This window comes from Bremia lactucae, linkage group LG18 (assembly GCF_004359215.1).
Source record: "Bremia lactucae strain SF5 linkage group LG18, whole genome shotgun sequence".
Classification (NCBI taxonomy): Eukaryota; Oomycota; class Peronosporomycetes; order Peronosporales; family Peronosporaceae; genus Bremia; species Bremia lactucae.
The window spans coordinates 1,068,997-1,085,129 of NC_090627.1; the positions used below are offsets into that span (position 1 = coordinate 1,068,997).

Below are 16,133 nucleotides of genomic sequence, written 5' to 3' on the forward strand. Positions count from 1 at the left end.
ACTATCATTTCGGGGTGAATGCACCTCGTCTAACTCCATGGAATCGTCCTCGGTGTCCACGTCAGGCGAATACGAGTCTTCGCCACTCTGTTGCGCATCTTCCCGTTCGATGGTCGCTCGACCTGTTGTCTCTTGTTCTTCATTGTCGTCCTCCTCGTCTGAGTCCTCTTCTTCTTCGGATGAACTTGATCGTATTTGATCTGAAGTGACTTGAGAATATGTCTGTAGGACCACGTTGCCAGCACCTTCGCGGTGGAACTTGACACCGATGGGGACTGCCGCTTGCCGATTTACCAATTCTTGTATCATACTCATAAATGCATACTCCTCGCACTCGAGTTCATTTAAATCTTGCTGATATGCTTTTGCCTCGCCCACACGAAGTGCGGAGCGATTTGCTCCATAAAGCTCGCTGATGCGAGGCGGCAAAGACGGGAAGTTTGCGCCAAAATCCATTGAAGAAAAAATCCAGCTCGTTGTTTTTAATTTGCTATAAATTATTAAAAAAGTGACACCACAAGATTGCGGTAATTTGAAATTTCCAGCACCAGCACTTCTGAGACCTCTAGCTCCCAATTTTTTTCAATATTCGTATAACATTCAGCGCCCATATGCTGAATCGCCATTGATGTAAAAATATCCTTTACAAAACTGCTTCAAATAGAACACGAAAAGGTGAATCGTAGCCGTCCACTTCGTTTTTCTGAATGGATTTTTAAACGTGCTCATGCGGTCCGCATCTATGTGTGGCAAAATAGTAAGACGGAGAGAAGCCGTCGGGATAGATCTGGGCCTGTCTTATTCCATACGGCAAACGCCGCGGCAACTTTCCTCTTATTGTGAAAGTTTAAATGCTGCAATTACCGCATTTCGTATCGGGTGTTTTAGGTTTTGCTTGCCTCAGATAGTAACGATTCGTTAGCGCCTAACTTCATGTCTATTTTTAAGTACTGTTCCTTTACATATCAGCAAGGCTAAGAAATGCCATTCATGGTCACCGCCTAGTTCATACTGCAGCAAATTATATATATATATATATGATGATCAAACAATAACCACCCCTGCTGACACGGGCCACCTCCGTCCGTTCTATTCAAAAGCGGCTGTCACACACAGCCAGCGCACATTGGAAAAAATCAAGACGTATCTGGATTGTATACTTTCGTATAAAAATCCACAATTCAACTGTTGTGTCCTACACGCAAAAACACCTCCCAAATTTTTAAAAACACTAGTGCGGTACCACTTCATTTTTAAACTTCAGCTTCAGTAAAGAAGTCTGCGCATCCACAACATGAAGTATTCTCCGCGAACCATGTCGCTCGTCTTCCTATTCACGCTACAGCAACTTGTAACGCTTGTCATTGCGTCTGATTCGGCCAGCGACACGGTCGAGTCGCTCTTCAACTCTACCAAAGGAATTAAAGTCAGCGGCAGCATCCTCGCCATTGCGGCCATGGCCGTGGGTGCTGTAATGCTTGTGATGGGGTACCGTATCTTCCGCGCCACGGTCTTTAGCATCGGCTTTGTCGCTGGCGGTGTTACCGTTGCTATGGTCGTTGAGAAGGCATTTGAAGACGAATCGTGGATGATTACAGCATCATGGATTTCTTTTGTCGTCGGTGGCTTGATTTGTGGCATCCTTGTCGTGTGGCTCTACTCGCTCGGCATCTTTATCGTCGGTGCATCTGCTGGTGTGGTGCTTGCCATGATGATACACAATTCAGTTGGCTACGAGATCTATCCAAATCACCCACAAGTCGTGCTGATTGTGCTATGTATTGCGCTTGGCATCATCTGTGGCCTCGTGGCACTTAAGCTCGAGAAACCTGCGCTTATTGTTGCTACAAGTCTCTTTGGTGCAGCCATTTTAGTGTGGGGCATCGGCTACTTTGCCGGTGACTTTCCAACTACCAATGACCTGAAAGAGTACGGATCGCAAGACATTAATGGCGACTGGGTTTATTCAATTCCAGACGCATGGTGGGGCTATCTCGCAGGCATTCTTGTGCTATTTGTACTTGGAATGTGTATCCAATTCCGCAAGACTGGCCGCGGTGGGGTCTACCACCAGTCGCGTGCCTTGGGCCACCAACCGGAATCCGTGCAGTACGTCGAGGCCAGTACGCCACAAGGACACAAACATGGCAACCCAGTCAGCCATGTATAGGTTTTTAAAGGTACAAATAGTAGCATATATGCACGTGACTCTATTGTCATTTTCAGTGCCATTATGGCCTGACTAATAAAATTAAAAAAATTAAACATGAACGTTTTTTATATTTGTGAATAACAAAAACTGATCAGACTTCGTGGGTCGCCTTTGCTATACTTAGTCAAAGTGACATTTGCTGTTGCTGCCTTTCACGTTTTCATGTCAGTATTCTTCTAACTTCTTCGGCCATTCTCCTTTCAAAAGATTTAATTGTTTTATTTACAATCACCTCAAGGTGAAATTGGGCGAAAATGTTCAGCGACAATACTGCAGCTTTTCGTCCTTAAAGTTTTTCTTTATCTGCCTGAACTTATACTGAACATGTGTTTAAAACAATGTGAATGGAATTTACTTAACGAGTCATACGGGTCCCACAAATGTGCCTTCTACCTCGCCATCTGCATCCACATCATCATCTTCCGTTGCCATGCCCTTCCTGTGAAGTCCATTACTTTCCACGGAATCATCCTCGAAAGCCTCCTCATCCGCACTAAGGTCCGACTTCATCGCCACAGACGCTTCGTCCCGACCGAATCGATCACCAGATAGACGACTGCGAACCTTCCGAATGATGACGGCAAAAGCCACAGCGAGCATACCAACAAACGCACCGACCCCGGCACCAACTTTAATAAATTGGCTTGATTCGGCTGCATTCGCCGCTTCCGCAAGCGTTAACTTTTCATTGCTTAGCTCTTGCTGCTCAATTGTCAAGTCATTCATTGGCTCGGAGCCTGAGCAAGAGGCCGATGCCGAGACGCTAGAACTTTCCAATGCAGCATCGGCAACACTCTTGGCACGATCGGTAACGTTCTTAATGGACTCGAGTGCGCCGTCAGTGCCATTCTTACTACCTTTAGCAATATTATCAATCGTGCTAGAAGACGCATCCACGCTCTCGTCTTTTTTCGTCTTCTCGTTCGCTTCTTCGCTATTGACTTTAGTTGCTTCTCCCTTCACTTCAGTTTTTAATTCCTCCACGTCTGACGCATCGGACATGGACGTTAAAGTCGAATTCGAGTCTGCTAATTCGACAATCTTTTCAACATCCTGAACTCCATGCTCCACGTGCTCAATCACGTCCTTTGTGACATTTTTGACAGTCTCGTACGCACCGGCCGTCGCATTCGCAATACTCTCCACGGCTTTGCTAATCAATCCTTTGTCGGGCTTTGCGTCGTCCCCTTCACTACCACTACATCCGTTCAACAAGCTTCCGCTGCCGTCAAGGGAGCAGCGTCCACTATTTTCTTCCTTCTTCTCCGAATTATCCAGACGATGACTTTCATCGTCTTTCTTGACTTCCGTAATCTCTTTCGTCGTCTTGCCTTCCGTGGTCTTCTCTTCTACGTCTTGTGTCTTCTTAACGTCACTTTCCTCTTCCTTCTCCTCATCTTCCGAACCCTCGCTTCCCTCTTCCTTAGCGTCATCTGTACCCTCCACCTTCTTCTTTTCTCCGGTTCCCTCTTCCTTCTTTTCTTCCGTACCCTCTTTCTTCTTTTCTTCCAGACCCTCTGTACCCTCTTTCTTCTTTTCATCCATACCCTCAGTATCTTCCTTCTTGTCGTCCATACCCTCCGTACCCTCTACCTCCTTCTTTTCCTCCGTACCCTCTACCTTCTTCTTTTCCTCCGTTCCCTCTACCTTCTTCTTTTCCTCTGTGCCCTCGGTAAACTCTACCTTCTTCTTTTCCTCTGTACCCTCATCCTTCTTCTTTTCCTCCGTACCCTCTGTACCCTCTGCCTTCTTCTTTTCCTCTGTATCCTCTATCTTCTTCTTTTCCTCCGTACCCTCGGTACCCTCACCCTTCTTCTTTTCCTCCGTACCCTCTGTACCCTCACCCTTCTTATTTTCTTCCATACCCTCAGTATCTTCCTTCTTGTCGTCCATACCCTCCGTACCCTCTACCTTCTTCTTTTCCTCTGTACCTTCACCCTTCTTCTTTTCCTCCGTACCCTCCGTACCCTCTACCTTCTTCTTTTCCTCTGTACCCTCATCCTTCTTCTTTTCCTCCGTACCCTCTGTACCCTCTACCTTCTTCTTTTCCTCTGTACCCTCTACCTTCTTCTTTTCCTCCGTACCCTCGGTACCCTCACCCTTCTTCTTTTCCTCCGTACCCTCTGTACCCTCTACCTTCTTCTTTTCCTCTGTATCCTCTATCTTCTTCTTTTCCTCCGTACCCTCGGTACCCTCTACCTTCTTCTTTTCCTCCGTACCCTGTGTACCCTCTTCCTTCTTGTCGTCTGTCTTCTTACCTTCCGTACCCTTTGTACCCTCCGTGTCATCTTTCTTGTCTCCTGGATCTGCATCATCACTGCAACTTTCCGAGTGGCTTTCGCTTCCATCTGTTACCGTATTCGAATCCTTCTTTTCGTCTTCTTTCGTCTCGTTTTTCTTCTTCACTTGGTTCTCTGTATCATGTTTTGCGTGATCCTTGCCTTCTCCCTTCTCTTTCTCCTCCTCCTCTTCATCTTCCTCTTCTTCGTCATTCTCACTACCATCAGCGTCCATCGATCCATCTAGCGATACCGAAGCCGAGTGATTGCCAGAAACCTTCATCGAGTTATTTGCCATTATGACAGTAGAATCCTTTGCAAGAGGCAACGAGGAATTTGCACTAGACGCGAGTTTATTCGTCGCTTCTACGGCCTTGTCTGCGTCTTTGTTCTCCACTTTACTACTCTTAATCTCCTCCTTCTGGATTACATCTTCGTCCTCTTCTTCATCGCTCTCTTCATCGTCACTGTTTTCAGATGAGTCCGTCTCTAAGCTGTTTCCAGCCTCCTTTGCGTCTTTCTGTTCCTTTAATGCCTTATTCTCAACGTGTTGTTCCGCGCTACCGCTGTTGCTATCACTACAGGATGGCGTCGATGATGGTACCTTGTCCTCGCTCTCTGCAAGGTATCGTGCATGTAAATAATCAATCTGATCGCCTGATGCCACGGCGATTGCTGCTAGTGCAGTCACGAGCACGAAGAAGCGTCTACGAAAGGCCATGCTATCCGCCACGTAAGGAAAATCAGGAGTGAATTGACGTGTAACCACACTTTGGTACCCCCGAATCGAATTTTTGAGATTACAAGAAGGGAGAGGAGGGGATAAATACCTGTGTAAATTGTAAGAAAACCTGCATCAATTTGAGATTAAAATTTAATTGACATTATTGCAGAGCCAATGTATGTTTTTTAATCCGTTCACAAATTTTTGTGCGATTTGACGAAACTGACTCTTGGGCCTGATCTGACATTGATTTTACCATTTTGTGTGTATTTGATGTGAAAAGAAATGTTTGAGGTTTTTCCAATGGTCCCTTAGTAAAAAGGTTTTTCCTTGAAACCGCTCGTCCGCAGTAAGTTACACAGCTAGAGAAGATGCCACCCAGCGTAAACCTCGTCAAGTTCTGGTCCAAGTTCGGTCCCGAGTTCGGCCGTACCTCGCGTCACTTGTCGCCGTACGAAGTGCATCCGGTACGAAGCCTCATTAAGACGTTGCCTTACAAGACAATCCGCAAGATCAAGGAGAACGGTCTAGTGCTTATACCTGCCGCAGTTCTTTTGGTCACTACCGTCAAGTGGGGCAATGCGGCCAACGACGCTGAGCACCGTACCCACTGGAGTTAAAATACGGAGTGAAAGGCCATATTGGACCCTCGTGTGCACCACGCTTTCTCGTTGAGCGGTTCGCTACCGCTTGCAATTAGGTAAAGGGAGGAAGCCGTTAACTTTGTTTTCTGATGGTAATACAGAATATAATAGTTGCGAGTTGTGCATTTATGAGGGAACAGATTCAGTTTTAAGTCATAATTGGTCCCAGGAAAATAAAAAGTTAGTGACAAGTTGATAAAGTTGTTTCAATCCAGTCTCGTTTTGCTTGCTGATGTTTCTTTACGCAACCGCTGCGGCACGAATAGCAACCTTTAAGTTCAAAACGCATACAAGCCACACAGTCGCATCACTGATTGACTAAACTCGAGCAATAGTCGCTAAATCCAGGAAATACACTTCTTTCATTTGTCAGCCTCTTTTTGCGTCAAAAAAAGAACGACAGGAAAATCCCTACTACACATCTCTGGATAACAGTTATCGAAAAACTACTTTAGAACTTAGAAACTAATTTCTTGATTTGGCGTCACAACTGTCGGGCATCTGAGTTTTTTTTCTAACAACGGAAGATGATGAATGCTCCACAACAGCCAATGCAAAGTCTTGGGCTTCCTCTGTCCCACCCAAAATCCGTCACGTCGGCGTCGCGCAATAGCAGCAAGTCATTGCCACGGCCTCCGCTCTCAAATCGGATGCCGTCCTTTAAGGCGTCAATTCTACAGCAACAGCCACCACGAAGCAACAATGAGACGAGAAGGAATTATCTCGAAAATCGAGCAACGTCCGAAGTAGCGCCGCATATGACGCCCGAGGAGGCAGCGGTGGCACGGCAAGAGCGCTCGAATTCGCTCGCAGGGATGGAATCCTTACGCTCGTACGTGCCAGGCAATGGCCACACAATGAATGGAAAAGCCATCGCCAAGCTCAAGAAAGAAATGGACCATGCGACGCAAGTGGTCAAAACATTTCTATCACCAAAACTACTTCAAGATCAGTCGATTCCACGTGAATTATTAGCCGAAGCATATGGCTTAATGTTTATTACGATTTATAAAATTGGGTTTTTATTTTCTGCAAAAATCGGTACAGGATTTATCATTTCTCGTACAACAGCAGGATGGTCCGCCCCAAGTTTTTTATCCTCTGGCGGTTTTGGCTTTGGGATGATGGCTGGCGGTGAAATGGTCAACTACATGATTGTATTGAATTCAAGGAGTGCCGTGAAAGTCTTTACGCGCAATGGACAGATCCAATTGGGGTCAGAACTCGATATTGCCGTCGGTCCCATTGGTCGTGCCGCCAGTGCGTCGTTGAATGTCGGACCAGGTGGCTTGGCGCCCAATTACTCGTATAGTCACAGTATGGGTTTATATGGTGGCATTGGGGTGAGTGGTGCCGTCATTTGTACGCGCAAGTCACTTAACGCCAAGTGCCACGGCCCAAATGTGACTGCACGTCAGCTTTTAGGAGGAGAAGTGGCGTGTCCACTTGCAGAACCGCTCTGGAGAGCGCTCGACGAGGCTTTGGGCATGCAGCGCGAATATGTGAATGGGTTTCCTGTGCTGGCACCCACGTACACGGGGATGGCATGCGACGCGTGTGGCCACGTCCATCGCTCAGACGTGAGTTTAAATGCGTGTACGAATTGCGGCAACTTACTTGTCTACAGTGTCGGCGTTCATTCTGGTCGGCGTAACACGAGTATCCTCGTTACGTCAGCGCCGTAAGCACAGCCATTGTCCAGACGCCATAGTGTTGTCAATTTATGATTAATGTATTTACTTACTAGAAAAATTGCATTTACATTCACTCAAATTTGGGCGATATGATGCGATTTTAAATGCGAATTATGCGAAATACAACTGGTAAATTTCATCCTAGACGATGTTAAATTCCAATCTAATTTAAAAAAGGATTAAAAATATGTTTATTAGCAAAATTGGCATGTTGTTGCTGTTTAAGCCAATAAAACTGTTGAAATTGCACCGGTAAATACTAAAGGTAACGTGTTATGAGATTGTTGTAACAACTGTTTTTACGTAGCGTAATTACCAACCGGCATGGACCAATTAATGAGTGTTAGATAATGAGTGGCTCAGAGTAATGCTAACTAGATTTAACTCAATAAAACTCACTTCGGATTTTGTCCTCTAATCAACAGTTTAACAGCCGCAACCAAGACTTCTCTTCTTAACAACGCCCTTACTCACCATGGCCAGCAAACGTGCCGAAGTCTCCTAAATAGTGGTAACTATTACCACTGGGAATTTAACATGAGGATGACCCTGGCAAGAAAGGGTCTGCTGGAACACATCATGTCTATCAAGGACGAGAATAACATCACGGAGGCGTGGCTCGTAAACGACGCCACGGCAATAGGCATAATCGCTCAAGGAGTCGAGATACAGCATCCAACCAAGATACGTTCAGCAACGCGCGCTATGGAGGCATGGGAACGCTTCGTGACTTGTACAACCGCTCGACTCTTCATAATCGAGTTGTGATGACGCGCCGACTCCACGAATTCAAGATGGAGAGTGGTACAAGCATGGCGGAACATCTTGACGCTTTCGACGAGCTAATTGTTGGACTCCAGACGATGGGAGAGCCGGTCGATGAGTCGCGACAGCTAGTGGTACTTCTGAGCAGTCTTCCGTCCGAATATGAGCTGATTTCGTCAATTATGGATAATGCAAAGGACGTCATGCTTATTGAGGTGAAGGAGAAGCTTTCGAAGGAATCGGAAACGCTGCACAAGAAGGAGGCTACAGAGAAAGCGTTTGCGTTACTGGGAATGCGGGGAAATTTAAAGGCGGGATGATCAAAAGTCGAAAGGGTGGTGCGTCGCGCAATTTGGGTACCTCACGCAATGAAAGTGGATTTAAGGCAAGTGTTTTAAATGTGACCAGTTTGGTCACATTAAAGGGACTGCCCGGCTGGAAATCGCTTTAGCAGCGGGGATGCAGTATATGCAGTTGGTGAAGAAAGCACAAAGGGGTGGCTGATTGACAGCGGGGCCACATCCCATATGACACCCCACAGGAAAGGATTTGTTCGAGTACAAGGGCTTAGAAACAAGCATCGAAGTTACGATTGCGGACGGCAAGAAGTTGCTCGTCAAAGGATCCGGGTCAGTTAAATTAACCGGTTTGAAAGGGAAAAGCATACGCATGGTTGAAGTTCTATCTATTCCGGGGCTCGACAAAAGACAATTGTCAGTGGGTAAACTTGCGGAACGTGGAATGAGTGTGGAGTTCTCGCGTTCGTCGTGCATCATCTGGAAGAAGGATCAAGATATTGCTTCAGGAACAAAGCTGGAGAAAGCTTATATGCTTGACTGTGAGCAAGAAGAAGCTTTTCTCGTGGAATATTCCAGTTTCGACACTCAGTCTAGCTCTGGCATGCTCGTATGGGACATTCGAACAAGGATGCTTTGTTAAAAAAAACTCAACATCGACCGAAGGCATCCCTGCGATCAAGAAAGTCACGGAAACATTGTGTGCCGGATGTTTGAAAGGCAAGCAGACTATCACGATGTTCCCTTCACGATCGATGACAAGAACTACACGTGTGCTTGAGCGTGTGCACACGGATGTCATCGGGCCAATGAGAACAATCTCGAAGGGAGGTACCAAGTATGTCCTTACATTTGTTGATGACTACCCAAAGTATGTCTCAATTTTTCTGATTAAAAACAAGAACGAAGTGGCTGGTAATTTAAGGAATTCAAGATTATGTTCGAGAACCAGTGGGGTGAACCGATGAGGTGTTTACGCTCTGATAATGCAACCGAATTTGTGAACAAGACTATGGCTAGCATATGTCAACAGAATGGCATCATACACCAGCGCTCTGTTCCATACAGCCCTCAACAAAACGGAGTGGCGGAGCGCATGAACAGAACTATCATGGAGAAGGCCCGCAGTATGCTGTACTACAAGGGTGTCTCGACTGAATGGTGGGCGGAAGCTGTGAGTACAGCTGTGTATCTCATTAATCGCTCCATCAATACGGCGAATCCCGACATCACGCCATACGAGTTGGCCTTCAATTTGAAGCCCAAATGGATCATTTACGCGAGTTCGGGTCGCATGGATACGCTCACATCGACGATGCGAAGAGGACAAAGCTTGAACCCAAGAGTTTCAAGAGTATGTTTCTCGGATATGCTGATAATGTTAAAGGCTACCTCGTGTATGATTTGGAGAATGCCAAGGTCAAGGTGACCCGTTCAGTGAAACTGGATGAACGTGGAGTGGATGGAATATAGGAAACGCAAGTAACAAAGCCAGAAACAGTCATTCAAGTGACAAAGGACAATGACGAAGCAACGATTCAGAATTCCGAGACTAGACAGCCCATTTGAATGAACCTATGAAGAATGTCGAAGAAATGGTCACAGACGTCGAAATGGAAAATGTAGAACATACACCAAGCATCGCGGTACCACGTTTGCTGGCTCCAGAACGCCCTGTTGAAAACAGACTGGAGCAAGCAGAGTTTCGACCCCAGTCTCAAGAGCAACATGAACATCGATTGATATTTCGGCCAGAAGTGAAGCGTACAAGAAGAAGATGTGAGCCAATGTTGATGCTTGGAAACGGATCAGAAAACGAAGAGTCGAAGGAAGAAAGTAATGGTTCACCAACTCCGAAGCGTGCTAGAATCGACATAGATGGCCTCATTGCTGAAGCTGTTCTCGCGTATGCGGTGAGCGTCGGTGAGAATACCGACTTACCGACCACATATGCTCAAGCAATGGCTAGTGACGATGCCGCAAAGTGGCGTGAAGCAATAGACGCCGAGCTTCAGTCGCATGAACAGAACAAGACATGGACGCTAAAGCCGCGAAGTATGGTTGGTCGAACCATTGGATGTCGATGGGTCTTTGACAAAAAGCGTGACCAGAATGGCACTGTCGTGCGCTATTAGGCACGACTAGTCGCGAAAGGTTTTAAGCAAAAGTATGGTGTCGTTTTCTTTGAGACTTATTCCCCGGTCGCCAACATGAACTCTATCCATATTATCCTTGCGATATGTGCGGAATGCAACTATTAAATGGAGCAATTTGACGTTGATACAGCTTTTCTCAACAGTGTGTTGATGGACAACGCTTGGTATCGACAATGCTCAAGGATATGTATGTCAGCTAAAGGGTGTCTACGGATTTAAACAAGCAGCAAGTGCCTGGAACAAGACAATACATCGTGTCTTTGTTAAATATGGTCACAAGAGCTGTGGTGCGGATTAGTGTGTGTATGTCAAGCAATCCAAGGGAGGTTTCATCTACGTTGGACTGTATGTCGATGATATGATAATCGCAGCAAAAACAAACAACGAGATCAACCAAGTGAAGAAAGTGCTCAAGAACGAATTTAAAATAAAGGAATTGGGCAAGGCAAAATTTATTCTGGGCATGGAGATCGATCACGACAGAACAGCTAGGACGCTTATGATCAAGCAGACTCGCTATATCGACGACGTGGTTGAAAGGTTTGGTCAACAAGATGCCAGGAATGTGGACAATCCGTGCGTATCAGGATTAAAGCTATCATCATCACAGTCTCCTACTACAGAAGATGGATGTTCGGTCATGCGCTCGAAGCCATACCGTTCTTTGATTGGATGTCTTCTGTACATTACGACTTGTACCCGCCCAGACGTTGCGTACGTGGTGACTCAACTGTCACGCTTTCTGGAGAACCCCGGGCTGCATCATTGGAGCGCGGCAATACGTGTTCTGCACTACTTGAAGACTACGCATCAAACCAGAATCGTCTACCAAGGCAGTGGCAAGGTTGCAGTCAAGGCGTACTCGGATGCCGATTGGGGCAGTGACACCGATGATAGACGCTCGGTTTCAGGGGTTATGATCATGCTTGCAAGCGCCCCAGTAGTATTCAAGTCCAAGTACAAGCGAACAGTTGCGCTCAGTTCGGCGGAGGCTGAGTATATGGCTCTTAGCCTATGCACACAAGAAGTTTTGTGGACGCGAGAAATGTTGAAGACATGGGTCAGGAGCAAGTGGGAGGCACACAAGTATGGGAAGACAACCAAGGAGCAATCGCTTTGGCTAGCAACGCCGGATACCACGCTAGGACGAAGCATGTGGATATTAGGCACCATTTTATTCGAGAGAACGTGCAACAAGGATACCTGAAGATCGACTTTATTGACACGAAGAATTAACTCGCAGACATGTTGGCAAAGGCACTGGGGACCAAGCGTCTTATGTACCTGCTTCAAGTGAGTCGCATCGTCCCCAAGCACAGTGAGTATAAGCGGTGAGTGGGAGTGTTGGAATTGCACCGCTAAATACTGAAGGCGAGGTACTGCCCAATCCTGAGACGACTGAGCGGCATGCCGGTAATATATGGATGGATGGTGTAGAATGTACTCGACGAGAAGAATAGATTAGCACGACTGTTATCTTAATAGTTCACTTCTCTTTCTACACGTAATTCCTATCCAAATGACAGCGTCAACCCATAAATCTTATAACGTTACATCTGCTTGATAAATAGGTAATAGACTTGCTTGTCGCATTACTGAATCTATGCTCTTCGAAACGTTTTCTTCTAAAACAATTATGTTTACGTAAATAGGTTACGGCTTTTTGCCAAAATTTGACGTCAAGTGTATCGTATCCGTTGATTAGAGGACAAAATCCGAAGTGAGTTTTATTGAGTTAAATCTAGTTAGCATTGCTCTAAGCCACTCATTATCTAACACTCATTAATTGGTCCATGCCGGTTGGTAATTACGCTAAGTAAAAACAGGTTACAAATGATAACCTCAAGGTGAAATACAAAAGATGGAAGGGGGCGTGACTTCGGGGAAGCGAAGCCCTGGTGAACCCTAAACACCAGTAACCGACTTCAACTTTACCATTAAGGGATTTGAGCTCACGCCAAGTTTGAAGAACGCCTTTTCCCCAAATCTCAACCACTTAAGCTAAATTCGTTAATCTCATAGCACGTTACCCTAGCTACTTAACCATGGACTATCCACTGCATCGCCTCAACATCCAAATATTACACTCCTCCTCGATCGCCTCGCGACTGTCACTCTTCGTGTGAGCGAAGCTTAAAGAGCTCGCGTAATTTAAGCAGACTCGGTGCCAGTAGTGTTATAGTTAGTAGATTCGCCATCATTATTCTTGATTTGACGTAAAGTTGATTGACGAGCCATCATTAGTCTTGATTCGACGTAAAGTGGATTGACGAGCGAAGTCACGAAAATATTTCATTCGAATGATGTCTTTTGATACCAGCTGCTTTGCTGCTGTCTAAATGACCATCTTCATGGTCATCCGCTTGGAGGCCTTAAAGCTATCTCTCGCACAAGCTCAGTAGCCCTTAAAGGTCGCTCTAACTCGAGATGCCGAAGTGTCTACATGGTATAATGGGCGCACCAACTGCTTCTTGCAGATCCACTGTGTAGTCGCTCCTTCATCTTAACCACTCCACCGGTAATTGACTCCCGATCTTGCTTGTCGTTAGCGAGATCTGCGTCGCGCTCCAGCTCGCAAGTAACAGCTCCTCTGCACCCGACGTGTTCACTTGCTTGTGCAACATCAATTTCTTCGTACAGTACAGATGGCGAGCAACCTATTTACAAATTTCCAGTCGTGTATAATCGGTTGGTGGGTTCGTCGAGTCGCGTTGCGTTCGATGAAACTTATATCCGACCACGTACATCACGAAACCCACAACAACTCTCAGCTAGGGACTGAAAATTGGAGTTCTTGGTTCACCTATCAATCCTATCTTTCCAGATACTACATCTCACCCGCTTCAGCTTCACGTCTCTTGCCGCCTACTGGAATGTGAAGTCGTTTATTTCTGCCAACGTATGCTGCTCCAGTAGTTCCTTATTAGTCGCCTGCTGTTTAAGAGTGGAACCATCTCCTCCTTTTAGCTCAATGCACATACTTTGTTAATTTCTTCCAACACTGAGGTCCACTATTGAGAGTGTACCCATTGCAGCGAAAAAGTCTTCCACCAGCTTAGGTAGCGATGTTGTAAACAGGAGATCATCGACGTGAACTCTTACAACAATCATCTCTTAATCGACCGATTGTAGCACAAACACATGTCTGTAGTACAGCGTGTAAATTCAGCATCATCTAGCTTACCGTGTAGTAGCTGAGTCCATAATCATCCCGCCTGCTTAATTCTGTAAAGCAACTACTTGAATCGCAATGCTATTTGGATCCGCATATTCGCTAACAGATTTTGCATGTTTTCTAGAGCCTTCAAACCTTGTGTACACGCAATCGAAAAAAATCTAAATGCTCTTCCTTTTCCGTCTTGGCGAATGTCATCATGCAACTCGCCGACTCGCGTAATTTCCTTGCAAGAACCAGTACCCCTTTTTAAAGGACTGTTAGACGTAGTTGTCGATTTCTCCGTGTGTACAGGTTGACCTTGTGAGGTGAAAAGAAATAGGAAAGTGACATTCATCGATATATACGCTAGGTCCTACTAGGAACTGCGGTGTTATATGGTAAGCAGCTCTACTGAGTCGATCCGATCCTGTTTCCGAGCCAATGTCCCCTACATCCTCATCCGCGTCGTCATTCTTCTTCATTGTCTCCACCCTCGCCACCATAATCAAATTCATCACTAGTTAACGGCTTGCCCGCCAATCCCGATTTATTTGGAGTTTTCAAGCATCATAATACCGTCCACAACGCTGCTTCATAAGTGCTTTTGGAGCTGACTGCCGCAGAATGCGTTGTACTTGTCCGTAAAATCGCCACGCTTCACATAAAAAAAAAATCGATTTTTCTTATTGAAGGTGACGGCATTTAAACACTGAGTTTAAAATCATCCCGAAACGCAATAACATTCACGCTAGTGTACGCATTATCCACTATATTCTGCCGGATGGTACTCAGATCCATAGGAGTTCAAAGTACGTTCAGCAACTCGTCCGAAATCACGCTTGACGTTGTGATGGAAATGGAGACATCATGAGATACCATTCGAGAGACTGAAAGTGGCGTGAATCGACGCACTCCAGAGGGTAGTTGGAGTCCGTCTGAAGAGCGTGGTGGGGTGAACAGCTCAACGAGCAAATACGACGGAGTTGTAAAGTCGGCCAAGCAATTGGAAGAAGACTTAACAGTAATCTGCATTGAAAGATACACGCCAAGCCCGACCAGACACGATGCAATCATAATAAAGGCAAGGGGGGGCAGCGTAGTACGCAAGCTTAATTTGCTTTTAACTGTTGGCAAGGTCGGGGAAGCGTCGGCATTTTGGGAAAGCGGACTGCGGCAGCTGAAGGCGATCGCTCTACGCAAAAACGGTCGGCGATCACTGCAGTCAGCGGAGCGCGTCTCCTCGCATGTATTTAATTACTTCGTCAAGACCCGCAAGGGCACCCGCCTTCACGGGACATCCGCCACGACAAGCCACCTACTCCTGCGCTTGTATCCTGGCTCAGGACTTTTCAGACATCTTGCTCATGTTAAGATGGTAATAGACGATGTGAAGCTTCTTCTTCTTCAGTACATACTAACACTCTTCCTCGCCCGTACCTAACATGGCCTTCAAGTTGACCATTCGGAGTTCGACAATCCTTGGCGTAGGGAGGGCCTTCGTTAGCAAATCTGCAATCATCTTGCCAGACTTAGCAAAAGATGGTTTCACAATCTTGGCGCTAGCGTAGTGGAATTTAAATTTGAAACGAATATCCACATGCTTGGCACTTGTTGTACTTTTTTCGCTCTCCAATTGCTTTGTCGCCACTTGATTGGCCATCTTCATATGCATGGGCTTAGTAATTCGCATGCCCAATTCTTGAAGTAGTTCTCTTAACCTCAATAGCTCACGACCAGCCTGTATGCTGAAATAAATTCGGCTTCCTTCGTACTCAGAGATGCACCAAAATCTTACAGCACCGTCCATCTTCACAGCGCAACCTCACACAAATTTTCGGTGCGATTGTCAGCAGCAAATCGGCGTCGCTCCAGGTCTCGATCTTGATATCGTCTGTAAATTTGCCGGTACCGTATATCTACAACTTAACTTCTTTGTATCTTTCAAATATTTCGAGATTCGCTTGGCCATTTTCCAATCGTTAGTAGTCAGCTTGTGAGTTTGTCGAATTGCTCTAATACCGCAAAACATATATCCAGTCTTGTACATCGCGCAATCCAAAGTAAACTACCCATTAGAGACTGAAAAATTTTCCCGCTCGCATTTCCATTTGCTGCCGTCACAGGGAGATATTCTGTTTCTTGGTCATTGATTTTGTTACTTTCTTAAGCAATTGGAGCTCGCACTCTGTCCGCTGTCTCGAATCCA

The 16,133-nt window shown here is 45.9% G+C and overlaps 5 protein-coding genes across 5 annotated transcripts; 3 read left to right on the plus strand and 2 right to left on the minus strand.

Moving 5' to 3' along the window:
- Nucleotides 1-1,294: 1,294 nt before the first annotated feature.
- On the plus strand, nucleotides 1,295-2,170 carry CCR75_001625 (uncharacterized protein; the record flags this gene model as incomplete). The annotated part of the gene is made up of 1 exon (XM_067959727.1): nucleotides 1,295-2,170. One exon carries the CDS (start codon nucleotides 1,295-1,297, stop codon nucleotides 2,168-2,170), a length of 876 nt encoding a protein of 291 aa, XP_067819739.1.
- Nucleotides 2,171-2,575: 405 nt separating this feature from the next.
- Nucleotides 2,576-5,212, minus strand: CCR75_001624 (uncharacterized protein; the record flags this gene model as incomplete). The annotated part of the gene is made up of 1 exon (XM_067959726.1): nucleotides 2,576-5,212. The coding sequence occupies one exon, from the start codon at nucleotides 5,210-5,212 to the stop codon at nucleotides 2,576-2,578; it is 2,637 nt and encodes an 878-aa protein (XP_067819831.1).
- A 374-nt stretch (nucleotides 5,213-5,586) lies between these two features.
- CCR75_001623 (uncharacterized protein) lies at nucleotides 5,587-5,835 on the plus strand (the record flags this gene model as incomplete). Its single annotated transcript, XM_067959725.1, has 1 exon — nucleotides 5,587-5,835. One exon carries the CDS (start codon nucleotides 5,587-5,589, stop codon nucleotides 5,833-5,835), a length of 249 nt encoding a protein of 82 aa, XP_067819645.1.
- Nucleotides 5,836-6,386: 551 nt separating this feature from the next.
- CCR75_001622 (uncharacterized protein) lies at nucleotides 6,387-7,544 on the plus strand (the record flags this gene model as incomplete). Its single annotated transcript, XM_067959724.1, has 1 exon — nucleotides 6,387-7,544. One exon carries the CDS (start codon nucleotides 6,387-6,389, stop codon nucleotides 7,542-7,544), a length of 1,158 nt encoding a protein of 385 aa, XP_067819783.1.
- Nucleotides 7,545-14,519: 6,975 nt separating this feature from the next.
- Nucleotides 14,520-15,001, minus strand: CCR75_001621 (uncharacterized protein; the record flags this gene model as incomplete). The annotated part of the gene is made up of 2 exons (XM_067959723.1): nucleotides 14,520-14,582; nucleotides 14,741-15,001. The coding sequence occupies 2 exons, from the start codon at nucleotides 14,999-15,001 to the stop codon at nucleotides 14,520-14,522; spliced, it is 324 nt and encodes a 107-aa protein (XP_067819740.1).
- Between the last annotated feature and the right edge of the window lie 1,132 nt (nucleotides 15,002-16,133).